This window comes from Nematolebias whitei, chromosome 16 (genome assembly GCF_014905685.2).
Source record: "Nematolebias whitei isolate Nwh7 chromosome 16, NemWhi1, whole genome shotgun sequence".
NCBI lineage: Eukaryota > Metazoa > Chordata > Actinopteri > Cyprinodontiformes > Rivulidae > Nematolebias > Nematolebias whitei.
In genome coordinates, this window is record NC_056513.1 from 9,133,583 (window position 1) to 9,148,727 (window position 15,145).

At 42.9% G+C, this 15,145-nt stretch overlaps 1 protein-coding gene, 4 non-coding genes and 1 pseudogene across 5 annotated transcripts in view; 4 read left to right on the forward strand and 2 right to left on the reverse strand.

Moving 5' to 3' along the window:
* The window catches only part of LOC119422299 (E3 ubiquitin-protein ligase DTX1), a 33,926-nt gene extending 26,973 nt beyond the window's left edge, over window positions 1-6,953 (forward strand). The window contains exons 5-12 of the mRNA XM_037689624.1: window positions 3,774-3,835; window positions 3,921-4,082; window positions 4,553-4,614; window positions 4,830-4,996; window positions 5,067-5,220; window positions 5,306-5,395; window positions 6,002-6,100; window positions 6,175-6,953. Of these exons, the coding sequence (XP_037545552.1) occupies window positions 3,774-3,835; window positions 3,921-4,082; window positions 4,553-4,614; window positions 4,830-4,996; window positions 5,067-5,220; window positions 5,306-5,395; window positions 6,002-6,100; window positions 6,175-6,306 (928 nt within the window). The 3' untranslated portion in view covers window positions 6,307-6,953. The remainder of the gene's footprint in view (window positions 1-3,773; window positions 3,836-3,920; window positions 4,083-4,552; window positions 4,615-4,829; window positions 4,997-5,066; window positions 5,221-5,305; window positions 5,396-6,001; window positions 6,101-6,174) is intronic.
* On the forward strand, window positions 2,745-2,832 carry trnay-gua. The gene is given in 2 exon segments: window positions 2,745-2,781; window positions 2,797-2,832. It is a non-coding gene; the product is annotated as a tRNA-Tyr (tRNA).
* A 2,777-nt stretch (window positions 6,954-9,730) lies between the features above and the next one.
* trnay-gua lies at window positions 9,731-9,816 on the forward strand. Its single transcript is given in 2 exon segments — window positions 9,731-9,767; window positions 9,781-9,816. It is a non-coding gene; the product is annotated as a tRNA-Tyr (tRNA).
* A 242-nt stretch (window positions 9,817-10,058) lies between these two features.
* trnae-cuc lies at window positions 10,059-10,130 on the reverse strand. Its single transcript has one exon. It is a non-coding gene; the product is annotated as a tRNA-Glu (tRNA).
* Window positions 10,131-10,818: 688 nt separating this feature from the next.
* LOC119423060 lies at window positions 10,819-11,722 on the reverse strand (annotated as a pseudogene).
* Window positions 11,723-14,789: 3,067 nt separating this feature from the next.
* On the forward strand, window positions 14,790-14,861 carry trnae-cuc. The gene has a single exon. It is a non-coding gene; the product is annotated as a tRNA-Glu (tRNA).
* The last annotated feature ends 284 nt before the right edge of the window (window positions 14,862-15,145 follow it).

Here is a 15,145-nt window from a genome sequence, read left to right on the forward strand (position 1 = left end):
AAGACGCATCAGGACAGAGGGGACACGTAGGGACAGAGGAGACATGTCGGAACAGAGGGGACATGTAGGAACAGAGGGGATGTGTAGGGACAGAGGGACACATAGGGACAGAGGAGACATCTAGGGACAAATGGAAATATGAAACTGTAGGAAGTTTCAATGCAAATGTTTTTATTTAAAAAGCAAAAATGATAAATAACTTAAATAGTTTGTTTTGAGCTGCGGGAGTGAAAAACACTCCAGACATTTTCTGGACATAAATTTAGACACTTAGTTGTTGTTTTTTTTTTTTCTAGCAGTTCACTAATTATAGTTTTATTTTAAAAACGTTAATGTTAAGAGATGCGCATGTGAATATAGTAAACAAAATAAAAAGTGAAATAAATAATTATATGTTCATCAAATTCACGTTCTGTCTGTGTTTTAAAACGAAACACAATTTCCTCCTCACTGTGTGTGAAAGAATGTGTGACTCGGAGTGTGTGTGTTCAGACGAGTTCAGCTGATGTCCCTCTGGAGTTGGGGGGGGGGGGGGGGGAAAGTCATACAAAGCTGAAGCAGTGGGAACTGAGGGAGGGGGGCTGGGACAGTGGGGGAGTCGCAGAGGGTCAAGAGTCTCATTCAAACCCCCCTTCTCCCTGGCAAACTGCCAACAAGACATGGCTCGGTGGATCAGGGTCTCGTGTGAAGTAATGAGGATGTTGCTCCGGTCTATCATCGTAACACAGGTTAATGTAATGGTCCACTTGCGTTCCAACCTTGTCGTGCAGTTGTGAGGTTTAGATCACGACTGAAAGAACCTGATCCTGGATCTAAGCAGCTCTGGAGGGCGGCTCAGCCTTGGAGAAACGGCGAGGAGTCGCTTCAAGTCCGTTGAGCTGGGAGGAGACCCCGGGGAAGACCCAGAACTCTCTGTAGGGATTATCCCCCCTGGTCTGGGAACGTCTCAAGATCCCCCAGAAGGGGATGGTTTAATTTGGCAGTCGGCCATGCCTGTGTGTATTTAACCGATTATGAAAGATAATAAAGACGCAGCAGAAGCAGCTGCAACCAGCTCACAGAAGCCCTCGTGTTCAAGGCAAGAGTGCTCTTCTTACAAGCGCCTCTAACGGTTAGTAAATGTTGTATTTTTAGTTTAGCAAATACTGTTATATATTTTTTTAAGGAAAAAATACACATGAACCAATAAAATACATGAGAGATGACTTGATTAGTTGGAATAACCCCAGTAAAATCGGCCTGAATCCTTTATTTAACGTCTTCTAATGACGTCATTTGACAGAGAAATCTTAAAACCAGATTTGGAAATCTGGATTTCCTAACTGGTTTGGAAAAGCAGCAAAAATTAAAAGTTGTTCTGCTCAAAATCCTGGTTAGTTGTTGGTACTGCTCAGATAAGGGTTGTAGTGGACTAGGCCTACGTAAAATTCTTTAGGATTATATGTTGGGCATTTCCTTCAGGGGACCTATAGATAATTTATTAGTCATCTTTAGAGTAAATCCAGTATTGGCCAGTTTTTCTACCAGTGAGCTGCCTATACCTTAATTTACCACCTTGGGACTTGATCCTGGTTCATTGGGATGGGTCACAAATTACAGTTGACTAAAAGATGCGGAAATCAAGAATCGCAACAATCTACGTTAAAACTCTAAAACCAAACATCAAAGTTCATGCTCAGTCATCCAGGTACCAAATCCAATAATGGTCAGTCAGGTTATCTGGACAGTTTATTTTTTTGTGGAACGACGTTTCACCCTGTATCCGGAGGGCTTCATCAGTCTGAGGAGTCCCAAGTAAACTGTTTCCCCACTAAGCAGTACACTCCTTTAGTGGACCAACCAGTTTGCTGATGTTAAGATGGTTTCTGGGGGCTGTCCACTCCCCCATCGACTCCTCCCAGGCAGGCTGCCACAGCCAAAGTGGTTCAAGACATCAAAGTTCATGCTCAATCATCCCTAAAATTCACTAAAACCAAACATTTTTTTTAAATAACAATTTGATGATTTTTACCTCCAGTAACAATCCAGTCATTATTTGTTGCACTAAAGAACACTAAACCAATTAAACCAGTGTTTCTTTTGTCTGCTAATGTTGGTAATATTATTGGTATATATTATCTGCTTCAGCGCCTCTTTACGGCGGGGTTCCACAGGGCTCAATTCTTAGACTCCTTCTGTTTTCCACTGTTTCTGCTCCCTTTAGGATCTATTGTGAGGAAACACGGTCGTTCTTTTCATTGTTGTGCTGATGATTGTCAGATTAAACTGCCCTTAAAACCCTATAGTTCTTGCTCCATTCACCCTCTGTCCAAACGTCTTGACATTAAGACACGTATGGCTTCAAATTATTTGTTTTAATGATCATAAAACACATCTGTTTTCACTGACTTAACCCAGTGTGACTTGTTTTAGTACGTTTTTTTTTTTTGTTTTATGTTTTTTTCTTTTTATGCTTTTACATAGTTTTGTTTTTTCTTGTAATTACTGCCATTGTTTTTATTGTTACGCACTTTGGTAACAGCTGCTGCTTTTAAATGTGCTTTATGAATAAATTTAACTTGACTAGCTTTTGACCTGTAGAATAACTTGTTTCAGATCCTGACGGGTCGTTCGCTTTCGTGTTTTCAAGTGTTTGATTGAGGAAAGAAACCAGTTGAGTGTGGGACTAAAAACAGACTGGTGCTCCTCCGACCTTTGACTTTTGTCTCTGTATGTGAACGTCCCCCGGTTGTCCCTGGACTGTCCCTTCGATAGCTCAGCTGGTAGAGCGGAGGACTGTAGAGGCAAAGGACAGAGATCCTTAGGTCGCTGGTTCAAATCCGGCTCGAAGGAACTTTTTTCCCTCCCCTGAACACGCATCTCTGTTGAAAACAAATTAACTCTCAACGACTGTTGCGCTTTTACAGCCTGAGGTCAAAGGTCAGTTTTGTGTTCATAGTCTCAGCCCACAAAGCGTCTGTGTGAACTTCAGGTCCATAAAAGGAATTCATAATGATCCAACCTGCTGCCGTCCAGTTTCAACTCTAATATCTCTTTAAAATGGTCTGATCAAAAATTTTTATTATTCGCTCATTGAAAGGAAGACGTTGAAATAAACCAAAACGTAAATTATGTATTTTCTGGTTTATTATTGATATTTGCTGTAAATGTAGTTTTCCTTTGCTCTAATGTTCATTAATCTGATCACGATAGTTTAAGATAAAATGTTATGTTTACAGTTTAATGTTGTTCTTGATGAGGAATCAGAACCAACTGGACTAACTTGGTGACACATCGTTGTTTGATCCCAGTTTTAGGACAAAAACACTCGACTGAAAAGATTTTTGTTTCTGAGAATTAATTCCTATCAAATGTACCAGTTATTTGTGAAACACTCTGAACAGTTGAGGAAAATGAAGAGATGCGAGTTTGCTCTTGTGGTGCAAAGACCGGATGGAGAGGATGAGGGTGGGCTTTGTGACGAAGCAGGTAATCCCCGGCTGGCGGTTGTGCGACACCGGCTTCTCTGAGCTCAGTGATCAGATGGAAACTCTGTGGATTATATCTCATAATCCAGCACCAATCAGGATTGCCTGAACAGAGTCGTCCGTTCTGAGAGGACGATTTGCTTCTGGAAGTTGTAGAAACTGTGTCAGTTCAGACACTTCTTCGTCAAGTTTTTGGTTTTGTGTGAATTCTGGTGTTGGAAATGCCGGTCATCAGAGTTGCTCCGTCCGTTTCTTAGGAGGCACAGGGATGTTCTGGACTAAAGGGTTTGTCTTTTTCTCCTGCAGCGTTCCCACCGTCCCAGTGAAAAATCTGAACGGATCCAGTCCGGTCCATCCGGCGCTGGCTGGTAAGAACCCACACTCACAAGACGAGCGGTCGCCGACTTCAGATGGCACATGATCCTCATCAAACTGTTTCTTGTTTTACTCCAGGGATTACAGGAATCCTGATGAGTGCTGCCGCTCTGCCAGTGTGTCTGACCCGGCCTCCCAAACTGGTTCTGCATCCTCCACCCGTCAGCAAGAGCGACATTAAACCAGTGCCAGGCTTCAGCCACTGCTGCAGTAAAACTACCAAGAAACAGGCTCGAAAAGGTAAAAACCACCAAGAAACAGGCTTGAAAAGGTAAAAACCACCAAGAAACTGGCTCGAAAAGTAAAAACCACCAAGAAACGGGCTCGAAAAGTAAAAACCACCAAGAAACTGGCTCGAAAAGTAAAAACCACCAAGAAACTGGCTCGAAAAGTAAAAACCACCAAGAAACGGGCTCGAAAAAGTAAAAACCTTTAGGCTTTAAAAGGAACAAACACAGCATTGAAGACTACTTATGGGACAGATCTGGTTAGCAGGCCGCAGACTGACGAAGTCCTCTGGATAGGGGACAAAACATTTCTTCACTTAAACGGGCCCAGATGACGTGATTTTAACCATTTTTGTTGATGAAGATTAAACATTTTTACAGTTTTTGCAGCAGAACTTGTGGTCGGATCCAGCTGGTTCTGGTTTCCTGTGGATTCCTGACGTTGAGCTTCTGATCGTCTGAATCTCCTGGTTCTGTCTGCAGGTAAAACTCCGGAGGAGGTGGTCAAGAAGTACCTGCAGAAAGTCAAAAGTCCACCAGAGGAGGTACAACCCCACTCGTCTTTGTTCTGTAGGTAGGCCCACCTCGGGCCGGTGCCATAAAGTCACTTGAACAGTTTGTGCCCGGTGAGCCAGCGTATGTCCAGACTGTGAGGGGGAGCTGGTTCTGTCTGATCTTTGTGTCCGACCAAGTCCAGATCAGTTTAATTCTGAACATGTTCAAGACAAAAAGGTCAGTTTCATTTGGGTTTTCTTTCCAGGACTGTACCATCTGCATGGAGCCTTTGGGGGGACCGTCTGGGTACAAAGGTCCAGGTGTGGGTCCAGTTTCGAAGGCGGAGTCCGTGGGTCGGTTAGCCCAGTGTGGACATCAGTACCACTTCCAGTGCCTGGTGGCCATGTATAATAACGGCAACAAGGACGGCAGGTACAAAAAAACAAGAAGCTTTTATTTACGTGTTCACAGATCGTGAGCTAAGTTTAGTTCTGTGGTCCAGTCTTCAGTGTCCCACCTGCAAAACCATCTACGGCGTGAAGACGGGCAACCAACCGGCAGGGAAGATGGAGTACCATGTCATCCCTCACTCTCTACCGGGTCACCCCGACTGTAAAACCATCCGCATCATCTACAACATCCCACCTGGGGTTCAGGTACGCCACGAGCCGTGCCCAGTGGCCACTTCGGTCCAGGTGTGGTGCGTGTGGGAGCCCGCTCACATGAGCCCTCTTCTTTCAGGGACCAGAACATCCGAATCCAGCGAAGCCCTTTACCGCCAGAGGCTTCCCGAGACACTGCTACCTCCCAGACAGTGAGAAGGGACGCAAGGTAAACGCAGCCAGGAGCTGCTGATCAAACATTCGGGTCAGCTGATCCTCAGGAGGTTACATACACCGCCATGTCAACTTTATTTATAAAGCACATTTAAAACAGCAGCTGTTACCAAAGTACTTAACAATAGAAATCAATGGGAGTAATTTAACGATTAAAAAATAAATAAATAAAACTGAAAATTAATTAAAAGCATCAAAAGAAAAACATATAGTGAAAACAGAAGGTGTCCAAGAATTGAGCCCTGCGGAACCCCTCAGGAAATAGGCAACGAAGCAGGTACACTATTACCAACATTAACACACAAACTCCCATCACTCAGATAAGAACGAAAACCACTCTACTGCTACACTTGTACCCAGTGTTCTAACTTCAACGTAAGGATACTGTGAGGGGGATAAGCATAACACCAGGGAGGAAAGACATCAGCAATGACCGTTGAGAAGCAGCTGTTGTCGCCCATCAAAAACATCCTGCTCCTAAGTTTTTTGTCTTTGTTTTTTTAGTTTTTTTAACTCGTTTAAGACACTGAATAACCATACAGTGGCGTGTTTTATCGCTGACTGAACAGTTCTCAGGGTCTAACAAAGAACCTGTCTGCAGGTTCTGAGGCTGCTCCTGGTGGCGTGGGACCGCAGGTTGATCTTCTCCGTCGGCACTTCGAGCACCACGGGAGAGTCCGACACCGTCATCTGGAATGAGGTAACATCACCGACGCTGATTCGTGCCACGTTTTACAGTCACAGAAACTTAAAGACGCTCTGCTTCCATCCAAGGTCCATCATAAAACCGAGTTCGGCTCCAACCTGACGGGCCACGGCTTCCCCGACCCGGGACACCTGGACAACGTCCTGGAGGAGCTCCGCGCTCAGGGCATCACCGAGGAAGATGCACTAGTGGAAAAGTGAGAAACCTAATCGAAGAAGAGGAGGAGGAGGAGGTCCTGGACTGAGGAGAAACTCTGCCAGCACTTAGAACCGAGTCCAGATGTGGACGTTATTTTTGTTTTGGGGAGCTAAACGCCCGAGAGGATGAGCGTTGACGTTCAATGCAAGTTTGTTCAGACGTCAAAACTTTGAAGCCAATGGAGGAGGAAGGAGGTTTGCGAAAACAAAAGTACAACCAGACTAATGAGGAGGAGGAGGAGGCCAGTGGCTCGTAGTTTTAGCTACTAAAAAAACAAGAGTGAGAATGAGTTGGTACTAACATCCAGAATGAAAACAAGTTAACTTTACTGAGAGAGAATTAAAGACGGTACAAAGCAGCAAAAAATGGGATTAAAGAGGGAAGAAGAAGAAGAGGAGGAGGAAGAGGAGGAGGAAGAGGGTAGCAGCTGGAGTGGAGATGGTGTACGGATGTAGTTTAGGATGGCAGGACAGTAAAAATCACTTGTTCGGTACTTTTCCCGGTACTTTCTTTGTTCATGGCCTTCGTGTTTGTGGGGATTCTGCGCCCCCTGCTGGCTGTTTTGAGGCGCTGCAGCTCCCAAGAGTTATTTTTATTTTAATCCTCATTTATTCATTCAACCTTTATTTAAACAGGTTAGTTCCACTGAGCCACAAGAGAGACCTGAAGCATATTTAGCGTCGATTTTTATTTTTTTTTACCCCCGACCTTCGTTTAACGAGTTCACTTCCAGTTGAAACGACCGAACTCGGCCTGCTCTTCAGGTTGGTCTGGAGTCTCGGAGCCGCCGTGGTCCAAGCAAAACCCGCAAGTACCAGAACTCGTGTTTGTTCTGGACCGCTCATGCCGGAGGTTTTAAAGCACTTCCCTGAGGTTCACCATCATTTCAGAACACGTGGAACGTTTAGTTCTGTTTTGTCTCGGTCTGTGGGTCGAAAGTGTTTCAGTTTACAAAGTAACAAACATTGTCCGGTTGATCCACGGAAATAAAATCCTGATTCTATGGAATGTTGGGATTAAAATGTTAACAGCAGATTAGCTACAAATTACAACAACCATGAACACAACAGAACACATCAAGAGTTGAAATTCAGAAACTACAGATAGTGAATTTGATGGCAGCGGACCATCTCAGCAACTGGGTCCAGGTCTCCTCAGAGAAGACTCTTAACAAGTCTAAACCTCCAGGACCTGAGGAGACCAGTTCTTGGAGGTTCTGGAGGACCAGAGACCAGTTTTGGGAGGTTCTGGAGGGAATGTTGTCCCATTCTGGGTCTGATGGAGGTTTCTAGATGTTCTATAGTCCTGTATGGGAGCAGATGTTCTAAATCCTGTAGATTATTCTCTGCATTGATGGAGTCTTTGTAGAAATCAACCTATGCCGGAGACAGAAATGCACCCCCATACCATCACAGAGGCAGCTTTGACCTGTGCGCTGATAACAGGCTGGATGGTCCCTCTCCTCTTTAGTATGGAGGTCTGTGGTTTATGAAGATCTTCAGGTTTGGACCCATCTGGCCTCAGAACAGTTCTGGACTTCACCTCGGTCCATTTAAAACAAGCTCTGGTCCAGAGAAGACGGCAGCGGTTCTGGATGATTTTTCAGATACGACTTCTTCTTTGCCTGATAGAGCTTTAAGCAGCATTTGTGACAAAGATCTGTGGAAGTGGTCCTGAGGCCAGAACAGAGCCAGACCTGGTTTTAATGCAGAGGCTCCTGAGGGCCCGAAGGTCACGACCTTTAGCCTTTGAGCTCAAAGGTTTCTATAGATTCTGCCAATCTGCAGACGATGGAGATTAAAATAATTTCTAGATGCTGTTTTCCTCAGGGTGGTGAACCGGTGCCCATCTTTACTTCTAACAGACCTGCTGATAATCAGCCACCAGATGTTCCTCCAGCTGGTTCTGAGTTGTACCATTTTACAGCCAATTGTTTCCTTTTGCCAACATAAAATTCAAAATCACTTTTTCCAAACGATTTTATTTTTTTTGTTATTTCAACTATTGAAACATTTACGGTTTGTATTTATTTACATTTTACTAAACATGCCAACTTTCTCAGAACGGACTCAAAAGGACACGAAGTTTAGTCTAACCAACGTCCTCCAGGTTCGTTTTTAACATTTTGATGCTTCGGAGTTCACAAAGTGAACCATCTAAATCACGTACGAGACATTTGAGGTACTTTTATTTAATTATTTTTAAAGAAATCAAACTTGCTCCCAAGTTTTCATCACGTTGCGTTCCTGCGTTCAGTCTTCCCTGCGCGTTTGTTTCCGTTCAAGTGTAACGATGACGAGTTTTGTCCTTTAACTTCGGAGTACACTGAACGCAGCATCACCGGTGTCTTGCAGAGGATCATGGGTATTGTAGTGTTACAACCCGGCTGCTGTTCTGAATTAACCAAACAGTTTTCCTGAGAGGCAGAAAGTGTGCAACACGTTTTTTTCTGGCTGGTCTGGTTCTAAAAATGATTCAGATCCAGATGTTTCTCATCCAGGAGGAGTTTGTGTACTGTGTATTTGTACACACACGGTACGTCATCCTGATGATTATGACCTGTAGTTACATTTTTCTTTTTTAAACACCATTTTGACACAATTATGGATCAAATTGTTGTTTTCTTCCATTTTGTACATTTCTGTTGTATTATTCATGTATTTGTACTTGTTTTGTTTACAAAGACAGTATTATTAGTCTTGTTTTCTTCGAGTACAGAAATAAAGCTGATCGTCTTTTCTTTGGAAAAGGATTTTCACGGTAGACTTTTATCTAAGTGTGACGTTTTTAACAGAAAGTCGAACTCTCGTATTTTTATTGTGAGGTAAAAGATGCTTCTAATTGTTTTTTACACGTCAGCGGTCCTGATGCTGTATCGCTCCTCTATTGTTTCGCTGGAAGTTTTCGCAGCAGATTTGTACGATAAAATGTATTTTTTTTTTATGTTAAAATATTTTAAGAAGCCGTGCTGTTTAGTTATCGCTCTTTGGTCCAAACGCTGCACGGTCACCTGAAGATCTTGTTTTTATAAAAAGCCCACACAGGTACTTGTCTCATCCTCCATCAGTTCATAGAAACTGCAGGCGCAGCGTTTGAGGCCGTGTTTCAAAATGTGGATTTATTTTTTCCCATTGCTGCGTGTCACCTGAAGGCACCGTCCTCTCCAGGTCTTGAGGAGGTCCTGGGGGCTGTAGAAGCATGAAACCTCAAGCAACATGTAAAAATGGCAAAATACTTGGAGTATAAATGAGTAATAAACAAAAAATAAAAAGTGAATGAAAATTGGACAGACTGGTTTTATTCCCGCTCTCAACTGATGAAGATTCTTTTTTATTCCCGCGAAGTAATCCTGCATTCTTTGATTTGCTCCTTCCTGGTGTTTATTCATTTTTTCAAAATGGCGCCTTTGCTATATAGTTTGTAGCCCCTTCGATAGCTCAGTTGGTAGAGCGGAGGACTGTAGTGGCTCAACAGAGATCCTTAGGTCGCTGGTTCGAATCCGGCTCGAAGGAGGTCACTTTTTTTTTTTTATTAAACATGTCTTACTTTTCCTTATCCTTTCAACGCCTTTAAAAATAATTGTAAAATCCAAAGAATAGTATTTGTTTTCAGGATTTTATTTAGCGGACTTTTCTTTAAATTGCCTGTCAACTCTTTCAGTGCAAAACTTTGACCGGGCCAATTTTTTTAAATGCAGTTTAGAAGAAAAGTGAAACGACGAGTGGAGCTTCAAACTAAAGGGGGCAAAATCTTGTTCCCTGACCGGGAATCGAACCCGGGCCGCGGCGGTGAGAGCGCCGAATCCTAACCACTAGACCACCAGGGAAAGTGATTCACTAAAATTGCAGAGGTGCTTTTGACAATTAAAAACTACCAGGGATTGACCGTTGTTTGTGTAGTGATAGTTGCATGGATACGTACTATTTTGGACAATTACGGTTATTATTATTTTAATTATTATTATTTTCCAACAATGAAACTCGAAACGCCTGACGCTCAGCTTCATGGCGCGCGCTGCGTTAGCTTCTGTAGCTGTACGCTGCAATGCTAACGCCAGCACGTGCTTAAACAGGAACAAACAAACATTCGGTTTCCTGTGTTATTATTTTGTTTCATTTTTGATAAAGTACTTAAAGTCTTTGTTAGTATTTCCGCCTACAAAAAAAAAAAAAACTAACAAAAAAAAACTTTTTCTGCTGATTCTGGTGTAAAATTAGTTTTAAACTGCAGTAACCAACAAACACCACAAGAGGGCGCTGCAGCCTTCCATATTATCAGTTTTATGTCTTCAGAGTTGATAAGAAAACCCTGATTTTGTTAATAAATACATGAAGAAAACAATAAACACTGCTTCCTACCATTTATTTAAATACAACTTATTATCAGACCACACGCCTCAGTTAAAGTTCGTTTTGTTCATAAGGATTTATGGTTTTACATTGATCCACTCAAAACATTGACATGTTTTTAATGTGAAGATCATGTTAGTTTCATGCAGTCCGACGGGCTGATGGTCAGGGGGCAGAGTTTCCACCATTGTGGTTTGGACCGGGGTCAAAGTTCAGGTAGAGTCATGGTGAAGAAGATGCCGGTAAAAACTGCAGCCAGATCGTCCTCGTAGTCCACAAACACCCCCATCTTCTCAGGACCAGATCGAAGGGGGAGATGGGGTCCATCCTGCTGGTGGACTCTTTGGACACTCCCAAAGTCCACTGTCTTTTCTTCCACCTGATCCTCAAAGTAAAATCTTCCTGAGGAGAAACTCTGCTTTCCTAAAACAAACACGTTGAAGAAGAACCTTTGAACCACAACACGTGACTTGTTGATTGTGCACTCATCCGGATCGAGAGTCATGTCGTCTGCGTAGCGTCGGACCCTCGTCAGCTCGGCTCTGAGCAGCAGCTGAAGGATTTCTTTCTTCATCGGTGAACATCTGCTCCGCTTGAGGAGCAGAGAAGTGCTCCTGAAGCTCTGACTGGAGGAACTTTGTCATCCTAAGGTCCAAACATATTCTCTACCAATCAACTGTTTGACCTTCTCGACCTTCAGTCCAAGGTCCCATGGATGCTTTCCTCTAGTTTCATCAGTCAAAGAAAGGTTGGAGTTGATCTGGAAGGAAAACACCAGGATCCACATCTCCCAAAACATCTGAGTTTTCCAGGTTTCTCTGCCGCCGGCCGTTCGTTTGAACTCGCAGGCCGGCTCTGCCAAGAGAGGGTTGACCTGCAGCTCCGGCCTTCAGTAAAACATCTTCAGACTGTCGGGACACTGATTTATTTTAAACGTCGCAGCAACGTGTTTCTGCGCCTCGACTGGAGTCCACTTCTGGTCAATTAAACTGGTTGGACCTCCGGAGCCAGAACAAGCCGTGACGTCAGAAGACGTCCCAACAGTGAAGCACGGTGGTGGCAGCATCATGATGTGGGGGACATGGAGCCTGGTCAGGGTTAAAGTACAAGAATGTTCTCCATGAAAACTGGGTCCACTGGGGTCAGGACCTGACTGGACCAATCTAGACCATCTTCCAGCAGGACAAAGTCCCAAAGCTCACGGAGACACACAGAAGGGCTTAATATGCTATATATATATATATATATATATATATATATATATATATATATTTTTTTTTTTTTTTTTTAGAAAAATGGCTAGATGACTGTTTTTCCACTGTCCGCCAACAGAGGGCGCCAGAGCCCCGCCACCTCATTATCCTGCTGCACCTAAATCTCCTTTTCTCCTTTTCCTCTCCTCCTTCTCTCCTCCTCTTTCTGCAGTCTTTCGGTTCTTTTCTCGTTTTCTCTTTAAACCATGTAACGGGCTCGGTTCGGGAGGACGGGTTGGGCTCCTCGGTGTCACCGAACCGAACAGCACCACGGAGGAGTGGGAGTCCAAAACTTTTTCATCCTGGATCGAAACGTAGCAACAAAGCAACAAGTTTCAGGTGAGTTTCAGAAAAAAAAACGACTTGAGCTGCATGTTGTTGTTGTTGTTGTTGTTGTTGTTGTTGCTAAAACCACATAAACTCCAGCAGGCTGCGGCTCTTCAACTGAAAACGATCCATGTTTTTTTTCTGATTTAAAAGCTAAACAGCTGCAGAAGCTGAAAAACGCAGAAATGAACTAAACGGTAAAAAAAATAAAAATAAAACTTTGTTTGTTTTGCTTTTAGTTTTCTGGCAGTTTGTTTGTTTGTTTTTCATCAAGCTGAACCTCTTCCTCTGTTTATTTCTGTTAAAGTCCAATAAAGCAGCTCTTTTCACCAAAATACCTGAAACATTTTGTTGGCAGATGTTGGCAGCTGTAATTTACAGACTTTTGACAGGAACCTGAAGGCACCAGGTTCACTCATGTTTGGCCTCAATCTATTTATTTATTTATTTATTTGTTTGTTTATTTATTTATTTATTTATTTATAAGCACGAAGCCTTTTCTTTTCTTCAAACCATTTTTTTTTACTATTGACTAAATGTTTTTTTCAAGTTTAATATTACATATAAAACAAATCTGTCATTACAGTTTTTATGTGTATTGTTTTTTTGAGTTACAATATTTATTTATTTTTTGTAATAAAAATACTTCCTCAAACTTCCTTAAACTTTGTGCTATTTTGAGTTTTTTCAAAGGTTTTAGTTACAATTCTGATTGCTTTAGCTCGTGTTTTGAAGGTTTTAGCTACTGTTAGCTCATTTTAGCATGTGTTTTGGTAACTTTTCTGATTGTTTTTAGCCTGTTCGAAAGATTTTAGCTCCTGTTGTGCTTGTTTCATCTCCTGTTTTGAAGGTCTTAGCTACTGTTTAGCTCATATTTCTAAGATTTTAGATATGGTTTAACTTGTTTTAGTGCATATTTTGAAAGTTTTAGCTACTTTTTAGCTTGTTTAACTCATTGAAGTTTTAGCTGTTGTTTAAGTATTCAACTCATTTTTTGAAGGCTTTAGCTATTGTTCTGCTTGTTTTAACTTGTGTTTTGCAAGGTTTAACTACTGTTTAGCTTGTTTAACTCACCTTTTGAAGGCTTTAGCTACTGTTTAGTTTGTTTACCTCATGCTTGAAGGCTTTAGCTACTATTTACCATGATTAACTCGTGTTTTGAAGGTTTTAGCTAGTTTTCTCATTGTTTTAGCTTGTGCTTTGCAGGTTTTAGCTACTGTTTAGCTTGTTTAACTCGTGTTTTGAAGACTTTAGCTACAGCTCACCTGAATCCTCCTGGCCTCAGTGATCTGTGGTGAATCAGTCACCAGGTCTTCAGGCCACTGGTCTTCAGACTTTTTAAAGTCTTTCATAATTTTCTCTGGACTTTGGCTGATTTTTCAGTTCTTGGTACGACCCATTTCTCTGGAGTGGTTCTGGTCCATTTGAACTCAGACCTTCGTATCATTTGGACATGAAATTATGTCATTCTGTGAACTTTTCTCCATCTTCTGCGGCTGATCTGTGGTGGGGTCGGGGAGGCAACAGGTACAGGCGAGACACCAGGACCTCCCCCTCCTCAGAGACTCTCCAGCTCCTCCTGGTGGCCCCTGAGGTGTTCATAGTCCTTCCTGCCAGTTCTGGGTCTCTTCCCAGTGGAACGTTCCATAGAAACCTCCAAACGGAGACGTCCCGATCAGATGAACCACCTCAACTGATTCCTATCGCCGCAGAGGAGCAGCACATTCAACTCAGCTCTTTCTTCACCATGACTGACTGAAGCAACGCCCTCATTACTGAGAACGAGGCCCAGATCCGTCCTACCATCAGTCGGTCACCTGGACTCGTCCACATGTGGTACTTTCCTGCAGGACTGCAGGATTGCTTGTGTAAAAAGTGATCTAATCCTCAGAGGAATCTGTTAAAGAGATTAAAGTTTCACAGCTAAACCACCGAGTTTTGGCCCGAAGCGCTCCTGCACCGATCGCCAGAACGGTTCTGAAGTGAAAAACAAGCTGCAGTGAGTCAGCTTTGGGTCCTGAGCTTTAATTAAGGTTCTGATGGTCCCTGCAGCTGCTGAGCCGCCTCGCTGCAGCTTCTACCTTTTTTTTTTTTTAACTTGTGTTTTCAAGGTTTTGATTATTGTTCTGCTTTTTAGCTCATGTTTTGAAGGGTTTAGCTACTGTTCAGCTTGTTTTAGCTAGTGATTTGGAAGGTTTTGGCTACTCTTTAGCTTGTTTTAGCTCGTGTTCTCTAATTTTTAGCTATTGTTCTGCTTTTTTTAGCTACTATTCTGTTTGTTTTAAATCTCCTGGTTGATCTGTGGTAAATCAACAGGTCTCCAGACCTTGTGAAGGTCTTTAAAGGGTTTTCTTTGAACTTCGGCTGCTTCTCCGCTCTGTTTCAGTCCAATCAACCAAACCTTGTGGTGCCATCGTTCAGTTCCTGGTCCTGCTTTAGAACTTTGTTGGTTCTGTCTAGAAATAAACGTCTTTAATGTGTTGAAATGTGCAGCAGAAGTCTGTCAGGACGGAACATCTCCTACAACAAGCGTCTGTCTGAGGGCAGCTGCAGCCCTCCCTGGTGGTCTAGTGGCTAGGATTCGGCGCTCTCACCGCCGCGGCCCGGGTTCGATTCCCGGTCAGGGAACATGACTTCTTTTAAAACTGGCTCAAGGGTTTTTTTTTAAGAGGAAGCTCAAGTTAGGACAACGGTCTTGTAATCTGTTGAACTCGTCTCCATCAGCACTGCTCCAGATACATCTTCTAAACGTTGCTTTTGGTCTTCGGCTGATTTATTCCACTTATTGTCAGCTCAGCAGCTGAACATTTTCAGAGGAATGTTTGAGATTTGTTTCTTAAGCCACTTAACCCCGACCTCTGAGTCTCTCAGATGGATACAGGTCTGTGGTTCCAGGTTCGGCTCTTAAGGAG